Source organism: Trachurus trachurus (assembly GCF_905171665.1).
Source record: "Trachurus trachurus genome assembly, chromosome: 9".
Lineage (NCBI taxonomy): Eukaryota > Metazoa > Chordata > Actinopteri > Carangiformes > Carangidae > Trachurus > Trachurus trachurus.
In genome coordinates, this window is record NC_139895.1 from 3,274,644 (window position 1) to 3,301,542 (window position 26,899).

At 41.2% G+C, this 26,899-nt stretch overlaps 1 protein-coding gene across 1 annotated transcript; it reads left to right on the top strand.

Annotated features, from left to right (window-relative positions):
- LOC310991885 (GTPase IMAP family member 8-like) lies at positions 1 to 25,070 on the top strand (the record flags this gene model as incomplete). Its single annotated transcript, XM_083979816.1, has 7 exons — positions 1 to 19; positions 415 to 468; positions 906 to 1,229; positions 7,402 to 7,815; positions 8,200 to 8,652; positions 20,815 to 21,999; positions 22,626 to 25,070. The coding sequence occupies 7 exons, from the start codon at positions 1 to 3 to the stop codon at positions 23,444 to 23,446; spliced, it is 3,270 nt and encodes a 1,089-aa protein (XP_083835942.1). The 3' UTR covers positions 23,447 to 25,070.
- Positions 25,071 to 26,899: the final 1,829 nt, after the last annotated feature.

Below are 26,899 nucleotides of genomic sequence, written 5' to 3' on the forward strand. Positions count from 1 at the left end.
ATGGCGACTGCAGCACCTGGTGAGTCCAACCGGATTTTATTCATCATTCACATGTGTTCACATGTGTGAAAATCCTTGTCCTTCGTCCAAAGTTCATCTGAGTGACTGAAAGACATAGAGGCCTTTCTGTTTGGTTTTTTAAGGGATTGATATTTGGTGGTATGTTGTTGCCATTTAGGGCTCTAAACCAATACATGTTATTCTGTTAGAGTTGATGGATCAAATATTAAATCTGGATACTTTTTTGCTACTGATTTCAAATATTAAGTGATACATTTAATGAAGTCAAACATTATAAAGAAATCGGATTACATATTGTGTCATTCTTGAGCAATTCTGCAGATGAGGTGACTTTACAGAAACAGTTTTATTCATTGTTTATATGTGACTTTGTTCCTCCTGTCTGTTTTACAGATCTGCAGCAGCCCATGAAGCGCAGCTGGAGCTTTGAATTTCTGCCTCCTGACAGTGAGTTTTGACCGAGAGGTTTTCAGCCTCTAATCGCAGATCATTAACCAACAGAGGACAAGTTAAAATTCACTATCAGCTTGACCCTTGGACTTATCAATAAACTAAGCAGCTAGCAAGGTTGTTTTCTCTCTAAAATGGGGGATACTAAAAAATAAATTCTGAGATGTACACTGTATAGATGCTCAAGTAACATAATGTGCAACTACTCAATACACTCAGCTCCAGCAATCTCTTTGCAGAAATGTGGCAAAATTTAGATTTTAGATTCAAAGGCACGGGTTTCTGAAAATGTATATTATTTGAGCTTGATTCACTTGCAGATTAGCAGTGTTGAATTGTTTTGTATAAGTATCGAATGAGATGATGAAGTCTGAGCCGTAACAAATTACATTAATAGATACAACACTGAACATATTGTTGCTTTTTCTCCTCAGTGTCTGAGCTGAGGGTTGTTCTGCTGGGGAACAGCTGGTTTGAGAGGAGTTCAGTGGGGAACTTGATACTGAGAGAAACTGCATTCAACAAACCACCTGACTGCTGTGTGAGAGTCAGTGGACCAGAAGGAGAGAAGAAAATAACTGTCATCAACACCCCAGATCTGCTGGATCCAAACATCTCTGAATACAAACTGACAGAGTTTATAAAGGACTGTGTGAGACTCTCTGATCCTGGACCTCATGTGTTCCTGCTGGTTCTGAAGCCTGGAAACTTCACTGAGGAACAGAGACAGAGGCTCTGCAGAGTCCTGAAACTGTACGGTGAAGATTCATTTGATCATTCATTGATAGTGATATCAACACCCAGAAAGTGGAGGTTAGGTGAAAACTACATGAACCATCCACCATTAAATCACATGATCAGAAAATGTAGATACAGATACTTGAAGCAGAAGAACCTGGACCGTACAGAGCTGTTAACACGACTGGGTCAAACTGCAAAGGAAAACAATGGAGAACATGTTTGCTATGAAATATTTGAGGATGCAGCATTGACTCCACCAGATCATCAACTAAGTCCAGAACAACAAGGACTAAATTTGGTGAATGTTGTTGAAGCTGCTGGTAAGTGAAACAGTTCACTTGAAATCTCTCTCTCTGTTTCAGAGTCCAAAGATTAGTTGTTAAAATTGAACTCACTCTTACTGTACCTCAATAAGGAGATCGACAGGTTGCGCCCCCCCCCCCCCCCCCCCCCCCCCCCCTCTCTCTGTCATACACACACACACACACACACACAGACATTGAGCAACACTGTTTCAAAGTCCAAAGATTAATTGTTAGACAAACTCAAGTGGTAAGAGTAAAGGATGCATGTTGTGCTGGTGTTAACTTCACGGCAGCAGGATTTATATAATTTATTAAATTTTTTGTATTGATTGATTTATTCATCCATTTGACAAAACATAAATATGTACACAAACAAGTCAGAATTTCATGATCAATATGGGCGAAGGCAGAAGTAAAGCTTATTAATGCCTACCCTATTTACAGGAAGAAAGATTACAACAACAAAACAAAACAAAATTTGTAAGAAGAGTACACTCGAAGAGTAGAGTAAGTAAAGTGAACAGTATCAAAACAAAACAAGCAGAACCATCATTTAATAATATAATAATAATCTTCCTTTATCCTATTGTTAAATATGTATTCGATACATTGATTTTATACATCCTTTTAAATTGGGTAATAGTTGTACATGATTTTAATTCATTGTCAAGGCTATTCCATAATTTTACTCCAATAACAGAAATGCATTTGGCTTTGGTATTTGTCCTTGCTTTTGGTTTGTTTAAAATGCAGGTCCCCCTGAGGTCATACTGGGACTCTCTAGTTGAGAACAGCTCTTGTATGCAGGGTGGAAGTAGGTTGTTTAATGCCTTATAAGTTATTACAGAAGCATAAAAAAAATATAGTAGGGGTGTCTGTTTTTCTCTTATCTACCTTCTCCTACTGTTTCCACTTTTTCCTTTTGTTTACAACTGTTTCCAACCCTCTACACTGGTCCCTTACTACAGCCCTACATATATTCTTGGGTGGCCCTCACGTGCCCAAATGGGTGGTTGAGGTCTTTACACCAAACTTAATGTTAACTTTTAATGTCTCACACCAGGCTCTACAAACACTGGTGTGCTTATCATGCCATGTAACAATGGGACTTGTCGCTCATTAATATACTGCACAACATATTGTTGCGACCCCGCAGTAATGTTGTTGTTATGATGTTTAAGTTCTGTGATTTCTGACTGACTGTGAATGTGTACGGGCAGGTAGGGTGGTTGGATGAGAAACTGAGGGGCCGTGTGTGTGTGTGTGTTTGTGTGTGTGTGTGTGTGTGTGTGTGTGTGTGTGTGTGTGTGTGTGTGTGTGTAGCCGCGGAGCGGAGCCAGTTTCCTTTCGGTCCCGTTAACAGATTGTGCCAGATGCGCCAGAGCGCGCACCTCTGGGCCAGGCTCGCGCACTGCAGCGGTTTGTGTTTATTCATCTTAACAGAGCGCGTGAGAGATTAACACACACATTCACACAGGCTACACACACATACGGGCTACACATGTACCCACAGACACACAGCTGATGGGCGAGGCACGGCACGGAGAAATGCGCAACTGCGCTAGAGAGGAGAGAGCTTCATTATCGCTGCTCTGCTGCGTGTTTGTGATCGTGGGTTTGGATCTCTTTTTTTTTCAAATGCTTGGAAAAGGCTCATCTGTCTTTTTGACATTTCTATACTGGACTGGGCGTAATCATCACATAGCGGTAGTGTAGCTAATAGGCGCCAGAAATCAAAAAGAGACAGATGACATGACGGAAACAACAATCACTGGGTTTTACGTTAGGCTTCCAGTGATTGGTTTAACAATCAATGAACTCAGCACGTTTAGCCTGTTACAAACAACAAGCGTCTTTATCACACCCCCTCAAAATAAACAAAATAGCTTTTTTTTTCACCTATGAAAAAAAATGTACGCACAGTGCGTACAGGATTCCGGCTGGCGGCGCCACTGTGGTTTGGTATACGTTGATCGTTGGGAATATCAATCATGTCTTTCGGTCGGTTAAAACTGAAAGAATGAGGCAGTCTGACATCTGATCCATCATTGTGACAGTCTGAGGTTAAAAGTAGGTGAGATTCTGGCACTGCAAGAAAGGAGATATTGATAGTTACAACATGCTTTTCATTTATTGGCCAAAGAAAGATATATTTAACAAATGCTAAGAACAATTAGTTATTCACTGAAATATATAACCTATATTTATTAATTGTGATTCTTACAAAAATTATATCTTATAAAATATAAAAGTAAAAATGTCTTTTTAAGCTCTGACCCTTGAATTAGTGCATAATTTAAGTCCACTACTATTACAACCACATTATTTACCAACAACATAAAGTGAAGCATCCCAGCAAACATTTTTTGGTTGAAAAGACGTTTAAAAAACGTTTATGCCGACCGTTGAAAAGACGTTCAGAATTGGTTCAAAAGTGAAAGTTTTTTCAACGGCTATTTGTGGGCGTCTATTCAACGTTCACGTATAAACCATATTTCACCAGGAAATGCTATATTTCATTTTTTCTCCTTATTTAGTGTGCATACACAGTATATTGTTATGGTGGATCATAACTAGTAAATTTGGTCTAAATTTCTCATTTGAAAGCACTATTGCAAAAGACGTTTAAATATGGTCTAAATATGAACGTTCATTAAACGTCTACATATAGCCGGTGAAAAAACTTTCACTTTTCAACCAATTTTGAACGAGTTTTCAACATAGACGTTTAAAAAACGTCTATTAAACGTAAAAATGCTCACTGTAATATATAGTTGCTGACTATAGGATACCAATTCAACCACCAGCCTATCTACTTTGTCAACAGTTTACAGTAAGGACAAAGGCTACAATAAACTTGAATTTATTCAAATATTGAAAATCAACAGTGTTAAATACAGACACATCTATGAAATATGCCAATACAGTACAACACTAACAATCAGACATGGGGGATTTTTCTAGAAAACAGTAGCAATATTTGAGGGAAAAAAGAGTCACAAAATATACACACATTTAAATTGTTACACAATACAGTTACTCATTTTCTATTTAAAATACTGTATTTTAAATATTTAACTATTCCATTACTCCCCAACCCTGCAAACAATAAAAGAAAATCTTCTCTAAATAAAATTGTTTAGAACAGAGGTTGTGGAATGCAGGGCTGGATCAAAACCACCACCACCAGTCCTCCCTGCAGTCCTCATGACAGCATCTAAAATATTAGGGAAAGAGTATAGAAATTATGAGATGCAAGGATTTCACTGTGCAACCACTCAGTAATATAGACAAACTTTATTATTAGCAAAAATTACCTTTAATCACAGAGTACACCACAGTTTCCTTCAAGGCCCTTTTTTGTTGTTGTGTTTCCCCTTTACTTGCATACAATAGCCCATTTCAGTAGGGTGTGCCCTTTTCCCACAGGTCATACTTTCTCTATATGTTGTTGTAGTAGGACAAACAACAAAGTTTTGGGCCATTTTTTTTTAAAATCATCACAATCCCTCATTCACTCCCTCCCTAGCTTGCAGCCCCCTCGCTTTCAGCTGTGTATTTTAAATGTTAAGTTAAAATGGCCTGAATATTAAATTTAGAAGGCTACGTCGACAGTCCAATTGTGGAATTACATGCAATAGCGAACCAACATTATAAACACACGCCTTAAAGTAGTCGGGCAGAAAGTTTTGTCAAGGCCGCAGCATGAAAACGTTACAAGCTAGCATGCTAACCTTGCTGCTAACTGCTAAGTTAGCATGCCCGAACGAGCGGCCTCGTCCGCATCGTTAGCAGCGTAAAATGAAACAAATGGTGTCATAATTTCTTGTTGGAACATAGGAAATACTGTACAGTAGTGCATGCACTTACCAAAAATGCTGTATTTGACGACTCAGGCAGCGTGAGTAGGACCGACTCGTTCGCCGCACTCCTGCTCGCTCAGTGCAGCAGCCGGTTACGGTCAAGGTAGTCCTCTCCTCAGCCTAAGTGTTCGCGCATGCGCGTTACAGCAGTACACGGCATCCTCTAATTTTACATAAATTCATTAACTCTTTCACGACCATTGACGAGCAAACTCGTCAAAACCGTTTTTTTACAGATTACGATAATAGACACTCTGAGGTACCCTGTGTGTGAATATGGTAGTCCTCTGATATGTAAAACTGTTTTAAACTAAAATCAAAACATAATATTTTTTATAAACTGTGTGATCTTGGTTTTGTTTGAGTAATCGTTCTCCTTGAATGCTGCTGTGGGGACGGCGTGCAGCGCTGTGCGGCTGTCGGCTACAGTGTTGCGACTTTCTCGCTGAATCTGGCGACTTTCCAAACCCTCTTTTGACAAAAGCGACCGACGACAAATGTGGCGACTTTTACCGGTGCTGTTACAAACGTTTATGGTTTGGAGACTCGGATCTGAAAGCCCGTTATCACGGCTGTTTTCACGGCGCTGTGCAGCAGAGCGGGCGCTCTGCAGCGGGTGCTGTGACCGGCCGCCCCCGCCCCAGAGCACTCATCGCCGGCCAGTCACACAGCAGTGTCCCGGAGCTGCTGCGCTGCGGCCAGAGACCCACACCGCTGCACCGCTGCTCTCCAGGCTGCCACACCCCCCAGATATGCCTACAAATATATTTATTTAGCCGTAGAAATGATTTGGGAGACGCCACACTGCAGAGTGCCGGTAAAATGAGCAGATTGCCACTTGACACAAAAGTGCGTTTTTCTCTGAAACTAGAGCGGGAGCTCCGTTTTTGGAGAAACCCAGCTCTCTTCTTCTACTTCGTCCTCACGAACGAAACGGCGGAAAAACTCGCCGTTTTTTCGTGGAGCACGTTGTAAAGTCACTCTTCAACTGAGTGAAGACCGTTTGTTTCTAGGTGACGTACAGAGTTCGGTTCGACGTGAGATAAAAGGTAAACAAATAGCCAAAAACATGTGGTCCTGAGCGGATGTGCTGAGGAATTAGTGTGGTCGCGAAAGAGTTAAAATATCACCATTGCGATGTACTGGAAGCTTTCTATTAACAACACAAAGCTCATATATGTCCATATTTGTGATATTTTATGAAACATTTAATGCGTTGAAATTACGTTTTGTTTAGACGTAATTTCGCCTCCCTCATTTAGAGAAAAAACATCAATCTAATCAATACAATCTCTTTTGAGAGCTACAACGGAAATGATTATCAACTAAAATTAAACAAATATGTGTTTTGCGCAACGTTGATGTTGTAACCGCTTTTTAGACGGTTGAAAAGAGGTTGAAAAACGTTCAAACCTTGTATCAACCTGGTTTCAACCGGAAATCAACGTTGAAATTACGGTTTGTGTTTGCTGGGATATGGCTCCATAGGCTGCAGAAGCACAGGTGTCCTGCCACAGTCTGGTTTGGGCTCTCACCGAAAAAAACGAAACAATTATTATTGTGGTGTCTGACAGCGTTTCACCACCTGTCCTCTCTGTCAGTCAGCCCCTTCTCCTCCTCCTCCTCTTCCTCCTGCTGCACAGGTCGCGCTGGAGCACTAATAAATGCTTAACAGGCTAAATCGCTAATTGATCGCGATCGCAATCATCACACACACGCGGTCCCATACAGCAGACCTATACAACACTGCTGGCACATCTAGCTCCGACGATTTCACTCGCTATGCTCACAAATGTTTCCACAACTGACCGGCTGTATATCAGCCGGTCAGTTGTGGAAACATTTGTGAGCTTCATCTCATTAGTAAATGAGAAAAAGGAGCAACGCATGCCGCATGCCTAGGAATCGAGACAGTCGAACCGATCAGTTCAGACCGTTTTCATAAACCATCCCATCCCTATATCTTATAGTAAATTAGATTTAGTATTGTGTTTGAATGATCATATTCATTTTCTTTTCAGTGTCTGAGCTGAGGGTCGTTCTTCTGGGGAGCAGCTGGTCTGAGAGGAGTTCAGTGGGGAACTTCATACTGAGAGAAACCAAGTTCAACACTAAGGAAGAACCAGACTGTTGTCAGAGAGTCAGTGGACAGTGGAAGGAGAAAGAAATAGTCCTCATCAACACTCCAGATCTGCTGGGTCCAAACATCCCTCAACACAAACTAAGAAAATATATGGAGAACTGCGTCAGAATCTCTGATCTTAGACCTCATGTGTTCCTGCTGGTTCTGCAGATCAGGAACTTTTCACCAGAGGAGAAAGACTCTGTGGAACTGATGAAGAAGGTTTTTGGGCATAAGTCTGAAGATTTCACCATCATTATATTCACCAGAGGAGACAAACTGGACGATCGGCCGTTTGAGAGCTACATTGAAGGTTGTGATCCATTTGTCAGACAACTAATAAACAACTGTGGAGGAAGATATCAGGTCTTTCATAACAAAGATGAAACAAACCGCACACAAGTCCCTGAGCTGCTGACCATGATCCAGAACATGGTGGAGAAAAATGGAGGAAGTTGCTACAGAGCTGAGATGTTTGAGGAACTCACAAAACTACTAGAGGAGAGGATGAGAAAAGAGAAGGAAGAAGAGATAGAGGAGATGAAGAGAAAATATGAGGAAGAGTTAAAAATACTGAAAAGTAAAAATAGTGATCAGAAAGGAGAAATTGAACAAGAGAGAAAACTAAGAACAGAACAACTGAAAGAGAAAGACGAATGCATCAACCAGGAGCGTGAGGAGAGAAGAAGATGAGAAGAAAAGAGATGGAATAAACAAGAAGAAGCTCTAAAACAAGATTGGAGAAGAAAATTGGAAGCTGCAGAGAACAGAGTTCAATTAGAAAGAGAACAAGAATTAAAAATATTAAAAGAAGAAATTGAAGAAGAGAAAAAACTAAGAGAAAAAGAGCTGAAGGAGAAAGAAGAATGCATCAACCCGGAGCGTGGGGAGAGGAGGAGAGAACGGGAAGAAGATGAAAAGAGATGGAAAAAGCAAGAAGCTCTACAACAAGATTGGAGAAGAAAACTTGAAGCTGCAGAAAAAAACGTGCAGTCAGTAGTAGAGCAAAAGGAAACTGCTGAGAGGAAACAGGAACAGATTAGAAAAGAGACAGAGAGAGAGCGAGAGGCCTGGGACAAGGAAAAACAAGACTGGAAGCAGAAGGAGGACGAGGTGAAAAGCCTCAGAAAACTCAAGGAGGAGAAACATGGTAAGAGCTTTACTGATATTGTGTTACTGTAACACTGTTACATATTTCTGAACCCTCAGTTATACTCATTTGTTGATATGTGCAGAGATGGACATTTTCTGTTATGTTTCACTTTTGGCAGATATAAATGGAGATCATCTTCAAGCTTTACATTATTCTGAAGTTGATACTCTTGGTTGGAAGATTAGACTGACAATACAACTAATAAATAGTTCTGTCAGTGTTTTGTAACAGTTCGTGAGTGAGAGTCGGTGGTGTGAGCAGGAAAAACAGTAATGTCCACAAAAATAGTTCACTTGGGACGTCACTCTTGCCCTTTTATTGAGCAGAACACTTCATACTATCATACATGACAAAGAAGCGGTCTCACTTTACTCACTGTTAGCTGAGTTAAGAAGAAGAAAAAGGAGAAACCATAGGGAGAAACCGGCAGCTCAGTAAGCTAATGGCGTCCACTCATCGGGTAACCTTTTTCTCAACTGAAAACAAAACAACGGGGCGCGACGCTCAATGACGTCTCGGCGCGCCACGCTTACGTTCTTAAAGGAACATTTACAACTGTTACAGTTTGTAGAAATGAAACTACCCACCATCTTCATGTTGACTTGGATCCATAAGGGTTTGACATGACTTTGTATTTTGATGACATGTTCAAGTCATAGACTTACTGATGAAAACAAAAAACAAAATCAGTTGGTAGAATTATGAAGCTAATGAACATGCAGTTGGTTCAAAATGCAATAGCTCGTTTGAGTAGATCTAGATATGAACATATTAGTCCTGTGTTGGCCTCTCTTCACTGGCTCGTGGCTCCTGCTGTTGCTGACCTTTGAAAAGGGAGAGGAGAGGAGTCTAAGCCTATAGCAACATTAATATACCTGTAAAAATGGTTCAGAGCTACCTGAACAGCCCTTTTTTTTTTTTTTTATTTAACCTTTATTTAACCAGGAATAATCCCATTGAGATTCAGAATCTCTTTTGCAAGGGGGTCCTGGCCAAGAAAGCAGCACAGTACATCCACATTTAAACATCAACAAAACAAACATAAAAACAGCTAAAACAATAACAGCAAATCGCATCAATACATTATAATCACCAGCTGCGTTCGGTGAGAGAACATGTGCATTCAGTAGTTAAATAGTCCTTGATCCTAGCTTTAAAATCTTCCATACTTGGGAGATAATCCAATTTAAGATGACTCTGTAATTTATACCAGGACGAGGGTGCAAATGCTTTGAAGGCACTTTCCCCAAAGACAGTCCGTGTACGAGGAATAGTATACATTATCAATCTATCGTGCCTGAGACGACAGCTTCTGGTGTTGACTTTAGGAACCAAGAGAGAACACAAATAAGGAGGCAAGTCACACAGGACGGCCTTATAAAGGAAACAATACCAGTGTTCCCATCTACGATTGTACAAAGAAGACCAACCAACACTCTCATAAAGACTACAGTGATGAGTACGAAAACCTAAATCTGTTACAAATCTTAATGCTGCATGATACACCGAATCCAGCATTTTCAGAGAGGAGAGATTTGCATGCATGTATAAGATATCACCATAGTCAAGTATTGATACAAAAGTTGCCTGAATCAGTCTTTTTCTCGCATTAAAGGAGAAACAACTTTTGTTTCTATAATAGAAACCAAGTTTAACCCTGAGTTTCTTTGTAAGACACTCAATATGATATTTAAAAGACAGATTTTCATCCAAGTAAAATCCCAAGTACTTGTAGACTGAAACTCGTTCAATCACTTTTTCATTTTGTATAACAATCTGACAAGCATCATCTGTCTTCCCTGATTTTGAAAAGCACATCAATTTAGTTTTGTCAGAATTGAGCACAAGTCTTAATTGATTAAGATTACTCTGAACGACATTAAAAGCAGATTGTAGCTTTTGTATGGCACTTGTTAATGATGAAGCAGAACAGTACAAAATAGTGTCATCTGCATAAAAGTGAAATTTGGCATCATTTACATTTTGACACAAGACATTTATATAAATAGTAAATAGAATGGGACCCAATATGGACCCCTGGGGGACACCATTTTGAGTCAACAAAGGTTTGGAGGATACACCATCAACCTGAACACTTTGTGTTCTGCCGCTCAAGTAGTTTCCAAACCACATGACAGCTTTTGAAGACATTCCAATATCTCGCAGTCTCTGGCACAGGACCAAGTGGTCAACTGTGTCAAAAGCCTTTGACAGATCTAAAAACAATGCAGCACAGTATTCTTTAGAATCAATAGCACTTATGAGATCGTTTAAGACTTTCATAGTGGCAGTGACAGTACTGTGCTTTTTTCTGAAACCAGACTGCAGTTCATTTAAAATGCTATTTGTTGTCAGAAAATCTTTCAACTGGTCACTTATAAGCCCTTCTAAAACTTTGGCTAAAGCAGACAGTTTTGATATCGGCCTATAATTATTAGGATTTGATCGGTCACCACCCTTCAATAAAGGAGTGACATATGCTGACTTCCAGACACTAGGAATTATTCCTGTTTCTATAGTCAAGTTGAAAATATATGTCAAAGGTTCTGCAATATGTTCAGCAGCAATTTTCAAGAAGTATGGGTCTAACCCATCAGGACCAGAGGATTTCTTGGTATTTAACTTAATGAGAGCATTGTATACCTCCTCTTTAGTAATGAGAGCAAGATCAAAATCACAAAGTACATTTTCACCAGACAGAGAGTAATCCACTTGACTCATATCTTGTTTCATTTCCTGCTCAAACAACAAACCAGAAGATATAAAATGCTGGTTTAAGGAATCTAACATACTTTTCTTTTCTGTAATGATCTCATCATTCAGCTTTAAAGTATTCGGAAGTACAGTGTCCCTTGTGCCTGAAGACAATGATTTAATCATCTTCCAGAATTTAGAAGGGTTGTTTGTGCTATCACATATTTCTTTAACATAAAAATCTGCTTTAGCTTTACGTATTTGGGAGACACACTTGTTTCTCAGGTACCTAAAATGTTGCCAGTCTGACTTATTTTTGGATTTTCTTGCAGTTGCCCAAGCAAGGTCTCGTTCATGAATTAGTTCAGACAGTTGCTCTGAGAACCACGGGTTATCACGTCCTTTAATCTTGTGTTTTCTAAGAGGAGCATGTTTATTTATAATGTCTAACAATAATGATTTAAAATACTGCAATGCTATCTCGGGCTCTGGGATCAAATTTATTTTGGTCCAATCACAGAGATAAAGGTCATTTAAAAAAGCTTGTTCACAGAACAATTTAAAATTTCTCTTTAGTATAATACGTGGTTTACACTTTGGCAACTTTGTGTCTCTCACACAAGCAATTATGCAGTGATCGCTAACATCATTTGCAAAGACAGCAATGGCTTTATATTTCTGCGGAACATTTGTTAAAATCAAATCAAGGAGCGTTGACTTCTCAGGATGTTTATTATTTGGCCTGGTTGGTGAGTCTATAATTTGGGTCAAAAGTGCTGAATCACAGAAGCATTTAAAAGAATCAGATGCAGGAGTTAACCAGTCCCAATTTAAGTCCCCCATTAAAACCAGTTCATTATACTTTATAGATGATAAACAGTCAGACAATGAGGATAAAGTATCCTTTGATGCAGAAGGGGGTCTGTAGCATCCTGCAACTGATATAACACAGCTCTTTGTGGATTCAACTTTCAAAATAAGCAGTTCAAATTGTTTAGGCACAGACTTGGATAATTGTACTGTTGCCTGAAAAGTATTTTTGATATAAATAGCCACCCCTCCACCTTTAGCACAGCGATCAGTACGAAAAATATTATACCCCTCCATATATATATAACTATCAGGAGTGGAACTACCCAGCCATGTCTCAGATAAAACCATAATATCAGCATTGGTTGATTTGGCCCAGATTCTAACCATATCAATTTTGGGCAAGAGACTTCTCACATTCATGTGTACAAAACCAATACCGGACCTATTTAAAAAATCAGCAGGGGTTTGCAGAGATATCACATCAGGCACAGGACCTGGGTTAGGCTGCACATTTCCTGACATCAGCAACATCAACATAATAATACATTTCAACATGCGTGTATAATAAAAATGCTTCTTGATTTTCTTAGAGTCACTGCTCATAGTGATTGACCAAGAGCTGTTTGATGGGATAAAACAGTTACTTAGGAGAAGAAGGCTTAGGAGATGTTTAAAATTTTTGTGTTCTGAGACCAGGCTCATGCCAAACATCCAGCACCCTTGGTTGCCGACATAGTTCTGTGCACAGTCAGTAACCTTTGAGCGTGATGACATGTAAGGTGTATAAAACATGGTGTTACAGTCACTCAAAGGGGTCTCCTGGTTAACTTCATACTCTGAGAATGTTGACAGACAGAGCAAAACTAGGAGGGCATGAATAACACTTGCCATGATGGAGTTGGCCCAGGTGTAGAGCTGGATGGATGGAGGTAGGCCTCAGGCTGCAGGGCTGGGTGGATGGAGGTAGGCCTCAGGCTGCAGGGCTGGGTGGATGGAGGTAGGCCCCAGGCTGCAGGGCTGGGTGGATGGAGGTAGGCCTCAGGCTGCAGGGCTGGATGGGTGGAGGTAGGCCTCAGGCTGCAGGGCTGGATGGGTGAAGGTAGGCCTCAGGCTGCTGCAGGGCTGGGTGGATGGAGGTAGGCCTCAGGCTGCAGGGCTGGATGGATGGAGGTAGGCCTCAGGCTGCAGGGCTGGGTGGATGGAGGTAGGCCTCAGGCTGCTGCAGGGCTGGGTGGATGGAGGTAGGCCTCAGGCTGCAGGGCTGGATGGATGGAGGTAGGCCTCAGGCTGCAGGGCTGGATGGATGGAGGTAGGCCTCAGGCTGCAGGGCTGGGTGGATGGAGGTAGACCTCAGGCTGCAGGGCTGGGTGGATGGAAGTAGGCCTCAGGCTGCAGGGCTGGATGGATGGAGGTAGGCCTCAGGCTGCAGGGCTGGGTGGATGGAGGTAGACCTCAGGCTGCAGGGCTGGGTGGATGGAAGTAGGCCTCAGGCTGCAGATAGACCTCAGGCTGCTGTACTGCTGCAGTTCTAGGCTGAAAACTAGCCACACTGCAGCAGCTCCCAAAGTCTGGGAGCAGAGCTGGGTCGATGGAGGTAGATCTCAGGCTGCAGGGCTGGGTGGGTGGAGGTAGGCCTCTGGCTCCTATACTGCTGCAGTTCTAGGCTGAAAACTAACCACACTGCAGCAGCTCCCAAAGTCTGTGAACAGGCAGAGGAGGCTATCTATGGTAGCCCATAGTAGAGGCCAATCCTAGGTACTGACTAGCTTCAGCCCCATGGAGTAGTCAGACATGGGATAGCCTCCAAAGACAGGCACAAACTTATCCAATTCCACAGCTTGTTGGAAACCAAGCAATTGCAGATCAGCAAAAGGCTTTTAGGCTTAAAAGCATGAGTGAAACTGTCAAAAAAAGATACTAAAAAACAGTAAAAACTCTTAAAACAGACAAACACTGAACAGAGACACCATACGTGCTGCCATCTTGGATTGTGGGTGTGTCACCATGAAGAATCTAGAATCTGAACGCTGGATGTCACGGTTTTTGACTAAAAGCTCTGTCATACAGGAAGGCAAGGCAATTTTATTTTAGCCCGTTTTTCTCAAAGGGCTTTACATGACATGTGTTGTAACTGTTCCTCCTTCTAATATGGTGAGCAAATCGAGAGAGTCTCAACCTATATTTAGGAGTTGAAACAGACCATCAACTAAAATTCAGTGAACTTGCGATGAGCAAGTCCAGGAAGTTACAGCAGAGTCTGTTCTTCCTTAGAGAGTTGAGTCATTTCAGGATAGACTGATGTATCATCTAAATCAGGGGTTCTCAACCTTTTCCAAGCTGCCCCCCCCCAAGCTGGTTCAATGCAGTTGGACCCCCCCCCAACACCTGGTTCCACCCACTCAGGGTTCTTCGCCAGGTGTGCATATAAATGGGCTCTATGCACAGCTCTACTGTAGTAGCCGATTGTCAAACAAATAAAAGTATCAAATCAAACTTCAAATTATACTAATCAAAGGGCCACTGTTGCACCATGGGTTGTGGTGTACGCGGATGGGAAAAACATAATGTCCAAACAAATGTCCAATTTCAACAAAAAGCGTGGTTTATTTAACCAAAAAGCGAGCAAACAAAGAACAAAGAAAATTCCGGTAAAAAACCATTTGCCCACCCAGGTGCATGCTGGTCCCTTACTGACAGCCTACCTATCTTTTTTTTTTTTAACCTTTATTTAACCAGGCAAAATCAATTAAGAACAAGTTCTTATTTACAATGATGGCCTGACAAGAGGCATATCTAACTTCAGGTGCCCTCCTACCGTGCCCAAATTAAACAAAACACAAATAATAAACAAGAAACACCTAAAGTAAACAAATAATAAACTAGAATACTAATAGAAATCTAATCATAATGAAATCAAGTAAATTGATTGAGAATAACCAAAACTAAATACTCACTAAACAAAATACTAAACTAAACAGCACTACAGTAAATACTACAAATAAATACATAGCTCCAGCATCCACTACTTCCTGAATTTAAGGCAGCTCTTTTATATGGTTACGGTTAGACGTCAGAGTCTGACGTCGGCTACCCAAATCTCCGTTTTTCTCCGTTTACATGCAAACGTGAAAACGGAGCTTTCCAAAATCTCCACCCTGGCCGGAGTTTTTTAAAAGCATCGTTTTCAGGGGCGTTTTCTCCGTTTGCGTGTAAACGGAGGGTGCAAACGATGGTTAATGTCTCCGTTTTTTAAAATAACCGGGTACGTATAAACGGGGCCTTTAAGGGCAGGAGACCCAACGTTACTTGAGGTATCACTGCCTCCAGAAAGCGACTGAGTCACGTCACCGGGCTCATATGCGCAGGCAGGCCAGGGTTGCCAGAGTGCTTCACTCTGCCTGGTCGCACATCTCGTGCTTTGGAGCGCAGTGTGCGCGCCTGCAGCGCTTCAGATCGGTTCAGTTCTACTTTTTACGCGAGCCGCGAGTGCCGAGAGCGCCGTCTGTCAAGCTGGGTAGACCAGATCGTACCAGACAGGAAGTCGGGCACAGTAAAGGCGAGAGAATCCGGTCAATTTTCAAAATAAAATAATGAAATGATGATTAATTAAGTTGTTGCTTGTCCATCTATACATATTTGACCGTTGCGTCTGCACACGAGACACACACACATGTTTAAAATGACGTGTGTGTGGAAAACCGAGTGAATACAAATAAGGACGGTGCCCCTAAAATAAAAAGGAGGCGCTCTCCAGCTGTTTCCCCCGTCACTCACCTGCAGCTGCACAGACGAGCAGAGGAGCGCTCAGCTGTTCTGGCGTGCATTCCTAGGAATTCTTCTTCTTCTTCTTCTTCTTCTTCTTCTTCTTCTTCTTCTTCTTCTTCTTCTTCTTCTTCTTCTACTGAGGAAGTCATACTTCCCATGGGCGAAAACTCACCAAACTTTACAGAAATGTCCGTCCCCATGCCAGATTTATTCAACTCCAAGGACGTGCCCCCCCTCCTAGGGGGGGCACAATACGCGTTTAAAATTAAAACGTTAAAACTTTCTACCAAACCAACGGTACATGCTACAGTTTTGCAATTTTCACCAAAATCTATCCCCAATACTGCTGAAACTTTTGTCCACTCATCACAAATTATGAAGTCCATCACTCTGTTTTTTTTTTAAAACTAAAACTTATTAAACCTATCTCCTTCCCACAATTTTTACTCAGTTGTCACCAAACTTGCTAGAGAGCATCTCCAGACTGTCCTCCACAAAACTTGTTTCTCGGATTTTTGATTAATCAAAAATTGAGCCAGTGCATGAAAACGTACGACTGTAAACATATACCATCCAATTCCTGCTAAATACATTTTCAATCTTACTGAGTTTTTTTTGGAGTCATGGTTGATGAAGTTTGGCAAATATCAGAATTTTATCTCAAAAACTGAATTAATTTTCTAGAACATTTTGAATTTTGCTCTTATAGGAACAACTGCAGTCAATGTAAGAGTGGCATTTTTAAACATCATATTTTCTCTTGAGAAGCAAAACACTTATTGCTAAAAATCACCAACATTTCCATGCTGTCAAGATGCAAGTTATGTATTATCAGATTTTTGTTTAGATATTAGAATTTGTGACATTTTGACCATTTTTGAAATCTGCCTTGACACCTGCTGCCTGGCTTGTGACTCCCTGAGTCTATTTGAGAAGCAACACACAAGGTCTCACTTCCAGACAATTAGCTCAGTGAGTTAGGAGCTGGTTCTTGGTGTCAGAGGATGTGGGTTCAAGACCAAACAAGGTAGTTGATAGGGCTGTCAGAACGAACTTCACTATTCAAATACAATTCGAATGTTAGTCAAAATGAAAACATTCGAAGGTGGAAACTGACGTTCGAACGTTTGCCTTCTGTAACGAGGAAAAATTAACGTAGTGCGTCGCGACGTTTGGAGTAGTAAACATGTTGATAAAACAACATGCAGTTGTTGTTGTGCACGAGTAAAGCTGCAGCTTCAAATATACAAGCAGAGTTTTTTTTTTTAATTTGCCCGTTCATTCGGCTGCCACGGTGCGCGTATGTGTCCCCAGTCCCCACATACACGCACACCTTTTTTTTTTTTAATAGATCGATCCGCGGACCACTTGTGTGCCGATCACGGATCAGCTGTGATCTGTTGCACCTGGGGGGGGCGCCTGTGAAGCCGGGTTTCCACCGAATCAACGATCCTTTTTTTTTTTTTTTTTACCGCAACATATGGTTCACGTCAAGATAACTTCTGTATTTTTGCTACTCAAACTTCCACAGTCCATAGTTCTCTTTGTTTAACACTTCAAGAGAATTTTGGTTAAGTAACCATGGACAGCTCCTATGCAGGATTGTTCTGCCGTGTCGTTGTCGAACCTGATTTCGGGGGACGATTGACAGCCCTAGTAGTTGATGATAACACATCAAAATACCAGATAGTCTTTATGAAACAAATGTACAAAATGTTAGACTCATAGTAGATGATGTTTGACGAATACATATCCGAATTTTACCTCAAAAACTGATTTTTCTTTTTACAGTGGTTTCAAATCTGCCTGCACGACAGTGAATGGCTCACTCAATTTGTGAAGCCACTGTGGAGCTACCACTTGCCAATCAGCTATAGACAATGGTCTTTGGTTCCAGAACTTGTGGGTTCAATCCTCAACTGGTCCCAAATGAACATTATAAGGTCAACTGTCCTGTCTTCCTATTTTCCTGTTTGTTGCTCAGAATTTGCCTAAATTTGCCAAAAAATGTTGTTCCCCTTGACATCATATAGGACTGTTTTCTGCTGGTTTGAGTGTGTGTGTGTATTTGATCTTTTTCTATGTGTTGGATATGGGACGTGTGCCACCACATGAATTTAAACCTTTACTGTAAGCCTAGACTTAAATGTAGTTAGAGGGCCCTAGTTTGCTGGCGCAGCGCAGGTGGCGCAAGGTAGCGCAGCCGGTCTAATGCAAGTTTCGACCAGCGCAGCCTAGCGCAAAGTCAGATTGGGAGATTTGTAAATCGCGCTGCGCTGAGATAGGCGTGGCCGCGCAGCAGGGGGAGGCGTCACAGATTCAGCTTGGTGCAGTGGAAGTTTTGTGCGAAAATGTCTCGCCGAGGTTGCGCTGAAAGCTCGCCACCTCCAACCAGGTCTACTCTCAGCGCAGGGCGGAGCGCAGCAGGTGCAGTGGAAGTTTGGCTGACTGACCTGCAGTGCACACACGTCACCAAGACCTCACAGGCAGATCTCCACAGTTCCAGACACATTTCAATGCAATAAATATCCACAATAACCACTATTTAATGCAACTAATGGAATCAACAGTGAATTTATATCTATATAGATTGTCCCGTCACATCTGACGTCAGATCAAAGCAGAGATCAAAGGCTGTCGGCGCGTAAAGGAAACTCCACCTGAATTAACACAGCAGGGACGAACTGGCACTGAAAAGCAGCTGTGGATGTCCCAAAAGCAGGACTGAGGGTGGATGACTGCATGTCGCTGCCGTGTTGAGATACCACTCTGCCCTTGTGATGATCGCTTTATTTATTTATTTACTTATTAATTCATTAGAGCGAGCGAGCGACCGCATCACAGCCGTAATGAAAAACAAAACACAAATCATCATCTCTCTTAGTCCACCACAACAGCCTCTGTATCAGATAGTCAGTATATAGCCTACTACAGTACTCTCTATCACAGAAAAAAAAGAGAAAAAAAGAGACGGATAGAGAGAGAGAGGAGGACAGAGAGAGAGAGAGAGAGAGAGAGAGAGAGAGAGCGTCCTTTACGCTGATTTCATGGTGTTTGTTTATGTTGTGATTAGTGTAGCCTACACCTCTCATCTTGCTTACACGAGTTTGAATAAATGTGAGTTTCTTTATTAGTTTATTAGTTGTTGTTTCTTACATTGGGCAGCCGTTCTCAGTGTATCAGATCAATCCCGGTTAAGTATATTAGTAAACTCATTATTGGTCACTCTGAGCTCGGACCTCCGGACCGCACAGCTGTTTCCTCCGGGGAGAGGTTCGGCCTCTGGCGTCGCTGTTTCCTCCGTCCATGTCCAAGTATAAAATGACAAACTTGCAGCGCGCATCACCCACCGCGCAGTTAAAGGTGAGGAGAGGAGCTCATTTGATTGGTGAAGATCTGACTCGGCTGTGTCAAACCCACTCCATGCCTTTCTCTCCTCCTCCTGTCTCCCTCCCGCCCTCTCTCCTCCCTCTTCGCCGTTTGCGCCGGTGGGAGGGACGAGGGGAGGGTTTACGCTGGTCTAAGTCTGACTGCGCGGCCCACCAATCTTGCGAAATGGACCTGGTCCACGCCCCGTTGACGTGGCGAAGCTGCGCTGAGCTTAGACTTCGCTCGGTCAAGGAAACTAGGGCCCAGAGTGTCTGCCTCTCTGACCCATGGAGAGAGCTGGTTCCACAGTAAAGGAGCCTGGTAACTGAAGGCTCTACCTCCCAGTCTGTTTTTAGAGATACTGGGAGTCACTAACAGACCTGCGTTCTGGGAGCGGAGTGCTCTGGTAGGACAGTAAGGAATGTTCTTTCAGATAGGATGGAGCTTTATCATTAAGAGCCTTAAGTGGCGTTCACACCGGACGCGATAGACGCGAATACAATCGCGTCATTCACGCTAGACGCTCCGCCCGTTAATTTGAAAACCGGTGATCTCAACCCGCTCTCTTTCCACGTCGATCGTGGCTGATATCACCACCGTTGCTGCACTGTACAAGGCTCAGAAACACCGGAAAACCACCCACCGTCGTGTCTGGGTTCACTGTGTGTGTGTGTGTGTGTGTGTGTGTGTGTGTGTGTGTGTGTGTGTGTGTGTGTGTGTTCACTCTGTGTAGAAGAGGCAGCGGTGCCCACACAGCTCATATACAATTAGCTTCTCCTTCATGTTGTTCTGAGTGTAAACAACCGTACAGAGAAGTGACGTCGTCGGCTTGAACTCGTCGCTGATTGGATGTCACGGCACGATGCCGCCTGAAAAGTTCAATATTTTCAACTTTATTTGCGCCGCTCCAGACGCTTCAGATGCGCCGCTTCATTCGCGCCGCTCCAGACGCTTCATTCGCGCTGCGTCTCATTGCGCCAGATGCTCCATTCGCGCCGCCTCCGCCTGAATCGTGTGTCATCGCGCCATTTACATTGATTTTCAATGTAGAGTTGCCGCTCCATTCGCGTCTATCGCGTCCGGTGTGAACGCCCCGTTATAGGTCAGCAGAAGGATTTTGAAGTCTATTCTAAATCCTATACAGTATGAACTGAAAAAGAATAGGGTCATTTTTGACTACTGATATTTTGTATGTAATGTTTTTTTTCTATAACAAAAACATTTCCTATATTATATTTTGCTATTAAGCAAAAATGTTTTAATGTTGCAGCAGTGCAGTGGCCATGGGAGAAGAGATGGGACAGGGGCACGGAACAGATGTGTACATTTTTATGTGTTGCAGCAATGCATACTGAGTTAGTTGTTAATAATATGACACATCACATTTAACTGACTAAATGACTAAACTGACCGACCGAGCATGAGAAGCACTCAAAAAACTTCCTCATGAGGACAAGTGTGTTTCAGCTTTTATGTGCAACTGAAAACATTTTTTTCTTTGTCTCTGTTGTGTTTCAGCATCTGGTCGCAGGATTGTGCTGCTGGGGAAAAGTGAGGACAAAAAGACAAAACTTGGGAACTTAATTATTGCCAACCAAGTCTTCCACCTCCAGAAACAGTCACCAACCAGACAATGTGTGGCCTCCCGTGGAGAGTGGAGAGGAAAACCAGTAACAGTGGTGAAAACTCCAGACATGTTCAGTCTGACTGAGGAGATGTTGAGAGAAGAAGTGAAGAGATGTGTGTCTCTTTGTTCTCCTGGACCAAATGTTCTGCTGCTGTTGGTGAAGCCTTCTGAGTTCACTGAGGAGAACAGAAAAACTCTAAACTTCATCCTAAGTTTGTTTGGTCAAGATGCTTTGAAACACTCGATGCTCGTCCTAACACATGAGATTACTGAAATGACTGTCACTGTTAATAAACTCCTTCAAGACTGTAGAGGAAGACACTACTGGATGTCAGAAGACAACTATGGATCCTTGATGGAGAAGATTGAAGAAACATCAAATGAAAACAATGAGACCCCCTCACCTGAAAGTGACCACATGAAACCAGCTCTAAACCTGGTTCTGTGTGGGAGGAGAGGAGCAGGGAAGACTTCAGCAGCTGAGGCCATTTCAGGTCAGACAGAGCTTCATTCAGTCTCCAACTCATCAGAGTGTGTTAAACATCAGGGAGAGGTGTGTGGACGTCAGGTTTCCCTGGTGGAGCTTCCTGCCTTGTATGGAAAACCTCAGGAGGAGGTGATGAAGGTATCACTCAGGTGTATTTCCCTCTGTGATCCTGAGGGCGTCCATGGCTTCATCCTGGTCCTACCTGTGGGCCCCCTCACTGATGAAGACAAAGGAGAGTTAGAAACCATCCAGAACACATTCAGCTGTAGAGTCAATGACTTCACCATGATCATGTTCACTGTGGAGTCAGATCCTACAGCTCCAGATGTTGTTAACTTCGTTAGAGAAACCAAAGACATCCAGGAGCTCTGTCAGAGCTGTGGAGGAAGATCTGTTGTTGTCAACATCAAGGACAAACAGCAGATCCCTGAGCTGTTGGACACTGTGGACAAGATGAGGCACAATAAAGACAAACCATCCTACAAAAGAGAAACATTTGCACATGCCCAAATAGAAAAAATCATACAACAAGAGAAACATATCAACGAGCAACAAGATGAACTGAGGAGACTGACAGAGAGGATCACGCGTAAGTTTAGCTTACTATACATTTTTTGAATAAAAGTAATTTTTACTGTCATTAACACCTCATTTAACATTTACAGTGGATATTAGAAGTCTAGACACCCCCATAATATGTATGTATGTATGTATGTATGTATGTATGTATGTATGTATGTATGTATGTATGTATGTACGTATGTATATAAAGCTCCTCTCTTGCCTCCATAGCTATATAAAGAATATGGTAGATTGTTGGTAGATTGTTGTCACATTTAATGTACAACTAGACCTTACACAGACTTACAACAATGACATCACCTTGATGCAGCTAATCAGATGTCAGGAAAAGCCTGGTACAGCAGCTGGACTCTGTTTGGGTTAATCAGAGTCACTTCCAACTGCCCAGTTATAGGAAGGTGTCCTAACTTATGCAAGCACATTGATGTAGTTTTATTTTTTATTTTTTCTGTAGTTTGTGTTATGTCACATTAACGGTATAAAAAGTTCAGGTCTTAGAGAGTTCTTTTTGTCTAATTTTTTACATTGCAGCAATCTGACATTTTCAAAGGAGTGTCTAGACTCTTTATATCCACTGTAAGTCCACGCTGGGACAGCACAGCACAGATAACTTTGTGTTTTCTCATTTCACAGGTGATGGTGACAAGCAGAGTTCAGACTGTCTCAGGATTGTGCTGATAGGGAAGACTGGAAGTGGAAAGAGTTCCTCAGGAAACACCATACTGGGAAGAGAAGAGTTTGTAGCTGAATCAAGTCAAACATCTGTTACCAGGTTTTGTCAGAAAGCTCAGGGTGAAGTGGACGGTCGTCCTGTTGTTGTGGTCGACACTCCTGGTCTGTTTGACACAAACTTGTCCCATGAAGAGGTTAATGAGGAGATGGTGAAATGTATCAGTCTTCTGGCTCCAGGTCCACATGTCTTCCTGTTGGTGTTACAGATCAGTCGACTCACAGCAGAGGAGAAGGAGACACTGAAACTCATCAAGGAAGCATTTGGGAAGAATTCAGAAAAGTTCACCATCATTCTGTTGACTGGGGGAGATAAACTTAAGCGTGACGAAATGTCTATTGATGAGTACATTAAAGAGGATTGTGATGATTCCTTTAAGAAGTTGATCTCTGACTGTGGAGGAAGAAAACATTTGTTTGACAACTATGATGAAGGGAACCACACACAAGTTGTAGAGCTGATAAAAAAGATCGACTCCATGGTGAAGGAAAATGGAGGAGGCTGCTTCACTAATGAGATGCTGCAAGAGGCTGAAGCAGCGATAAAGAAAGAAGCGGAGAGGATCCTGAAGGAGAATGAAAATATGAAGAGAGAGAAGGAAGAACTAGAAAGAAAACATGAGGAAGAAATTAAAAAAATGAAAGAAAAAATAAAAGAATTAGAACAGGAGAGCAAACTAAGAGACAAAACACTGAATGGAGGAAAACATAAAGAAAGAACGTGAAGAGAGGAATAAAGAACAGGAAAAGAGAAAAGAAGACATCCAGAGGAAAAATGAAGAAGAAATGAAACGAAAAACATGGGAAGAAAAACTCAAGGCAAAAACAGGGTCAGAGTTGAAGAGAATAAGAATGGAATATGAGGCCTGGGAGATGGACGTGCAAGAGAAGTGGAAAAAACGTGAACATGAAGATGAACAGAAACAATCAAGAATTGAACAACTAGAGGAAAAGTACAAGCAGGAAAGAGAAAAATATGAAAAGAATAGAAAAGAAGATGAAATCAGGAAAGAACAAGAATAATTGAAACAAAAAGAATTTGAAGAAAACTATAATAAAAAACTGGAGTCTCTGAAGAAGACATACGAGGAGGAGGCCCGAAAGAAGGCTGAAGAGTTCAATACATTCAAAGAGAAATACTCCAAAGATTTCGCTGCTCAGAAACAAGAGCATGAGGAACAAATAAAAGACAAAGATGTCAAGTATGACCTGTTAAAGGCACTTTCAGCCCACAATGAAAATGAAAAGAGGGGAAAACATCAGCAGGAAATCAGTGACTTAGTAAAATGCGTGACCAAAAAGACTGAAAATGTAACAAAAATTAAAGACATACTGATAATGCATGAAAACCAAATGAAGAAAGTGAAAAATCAGGCAGAAAAAGACAACCTGCAAATAATCCACGAGAGAGAGTTAAGTGATTTGATACAGACACTTCTGACAGAAGTTGAAACAAAGGCCTTTTGTTGTATTTTATGAGGTGATGTGTTTGACATACAGTACCATGGCATGGGGAAACTGTAGTTGTACTTTTGTAGACTGACTCCAGAGGAGCTTTTTTATATATGGTCATGGTGGTGATCCAATGATTTGATTTTCATGAGAAAATAAAGATCACAAAGTTTACGCAGCATAAACAGTACAGGAACTAAGCAATGGCAAGGTCGTGAAAGGTGCTGCCTTTGATCAAGACTTAAGAGACAAAATATTATACATTTCTGGGTAACACTTTATAATAAATACACACTATTAAGCATTAGTTAAGCACAAATAAATACTGAGTTAGTGCTTATTAATGATGAGTAAAATATTTTTAATTGTGTTTATAAACTACATACTAATGAGTATTCATGTGTTATAGATGATGAATTCAGTATTTAATGCTTAACTAATGCTTAATAGTGTGTACTTATTATAAAGTGTTACCCATTTCAGAAAGTTGACTTTCTCAGTTAATTGCATGACTTAACTTTTTTATTGTCGTTGTTCTGTAACAATTAATTAAATATGCATTTTAATCTTGGACATGTTTGTGTATTTGACTAATGGGCAGGATGTGTGTTTGTACATGTACATAATAAGGTATTTCTACAATCATGAAATAATATCTGTCTTCTTGATTTCTTTTGTGTACACTTCAAATGACTTTTTTGTGTTTTTGAGTTTTGTGTCATTTATGTAGCCTACTTGGGGAATGTATTGTTTTAATAAATCTAGCTAAAACTGGATTTACATGATCTCTCTGGCTGCAGAATTAGAACAGAGCACAGGATGATTTTTTTTAATGTTTGTAATCTGATTACTGTGCTTTTGTCATCAGTGATACAGCTGCACAATTGGTTTGAAACATTCACCAATAAACATCTTTATACTGCTGAACTGACTGTTCGTTATTAATAATTATTAAATCTTTATTTCAGACCCAAGGGGATCCATATCACCATAAAAGCAGAATAAGATAAAAATAAGTATAGATCGTTGATGCCTTTGCCTTTTACTTGATAGATGCAGAGAAAGTAGGGGAAGTGACCAGCACAAGCATAAATAAGCGTCTTGGACATGTTTGTATTTGATGCTAATGAGCCAGGATCTATGTTTGTACATGTACAGAATGCTATTTCTACAATCATGAAATAATAGCAATGACTACATGAACGTTTTTCCTATTCGATTTTATTTCCAAATTCAAATGCTTTTATTTTGGTATTTTTAGGTGTAACTACGTCACTGTGGGTGAGGGGAAGCTACTTTCACTTTCGTCCTGGACGTCAGAGCAGAGAAAACGTCCCGCGGGGCATTAAAGCTTTAAAAACCTAATAATTAAAGTTGCGACGGGAAGCATCGGCCCTGTTGGTGGATCAATAACCTTTTAAAACGATCATTTTTAGTGCACGGTTAAAAATTGATTGATTATCGATCGTCTGGTGAGTATTGGCTATTCATATTATAAACCTGTTTTATCAGCTTTCTCTAAAACATTTCCTCTGCATCTCGTTTCCGACGGAGAATAAGTTACAGTTTGAGTCCAGACATGTATGTGAGTGACCGCGTGTCTGAACAAGTTAGATATTGTTTCATGTTTAATCTCAGGCTCGGATCAATTCAACAGTCGCCATTTTGAGTTGAGGTCAATGAGGGTGTGATCATGATTTCCTCATTTTAGCTCCATGTTATTGTTACATTTTACGTAAAAATGAGAGTCAGATAGAGTCCGTATTAATTGATTATATTATTGTCTGTTCTGTGACTTTTTGTGGACATTGTCAGTGTTTTTTTTCTCTGTTTAGTGTCTAGTATCCAGTTCCCTGACAAGAGTTATGACCTATGACCTCTCTGTGCTCATGTCCTGTCCAAACACACTGCTGAGTAAATGTGCACTTCGTATTCACTAATATGTTTCACAATATAGGCTACACAATAAAATCTATGAGAAACTTTAACAGATATTTATTTTGTGGTCTGATCATGTGTAACTATTGACATGCAGCAGTAACTTCGGAGGATGGTGGTTGAAGCTAAAACTAAAGAATTTCTCTTATCAGAATTAGGAGAAAAGGTGTTTGCGCTCTTGCTCACTGTCCAAAAAATCCTCTTTTCAGGTGCGTTGGCCAACAAACATTTGAGAGCAACAGGAGGAAAAGGCTCGCACACTGATCAAAAATGGCAATGTCCACCAGAGATTGACGGATGCAACAAAGATTTAATGGTCCCTCAAACAACAAAAAAGTGCAACCATGGTGATAAAATAAAATAAAGAAACAAAAATAAGTAAGACAAAAACGTTTCGGCCTACACAGCCATCTTCAGTCTATCTTAAGGGGCAAATCACACACCTGTGCTCTATTTGTAGATTGAGGCAGAGTCAAACAGTGGGTGGATCCATACATGTTCCAGGGCCACATCTTGTATCACAGGGTGAAACCTGAGACTATTGAAACAATTAAAGTATAATAAAACCTGGTACACCCTGACCCTGACCCAGACCGAAGATGGCTGTGTAGGCCGAAACGTTACTTATTTTTGTTTCTTTATTTTATTTTATCACCATGGTTGCACTTTTTTGTTGTGTGATGGACCATTAAATCTTTGTTGCATCTGTCAATCTCTGGTGGACATTGCCATTTTTGATCAGTGTGCGAGCCTTTTCCTCCTGTTGCTCTTATCAGAATTAGAACCGA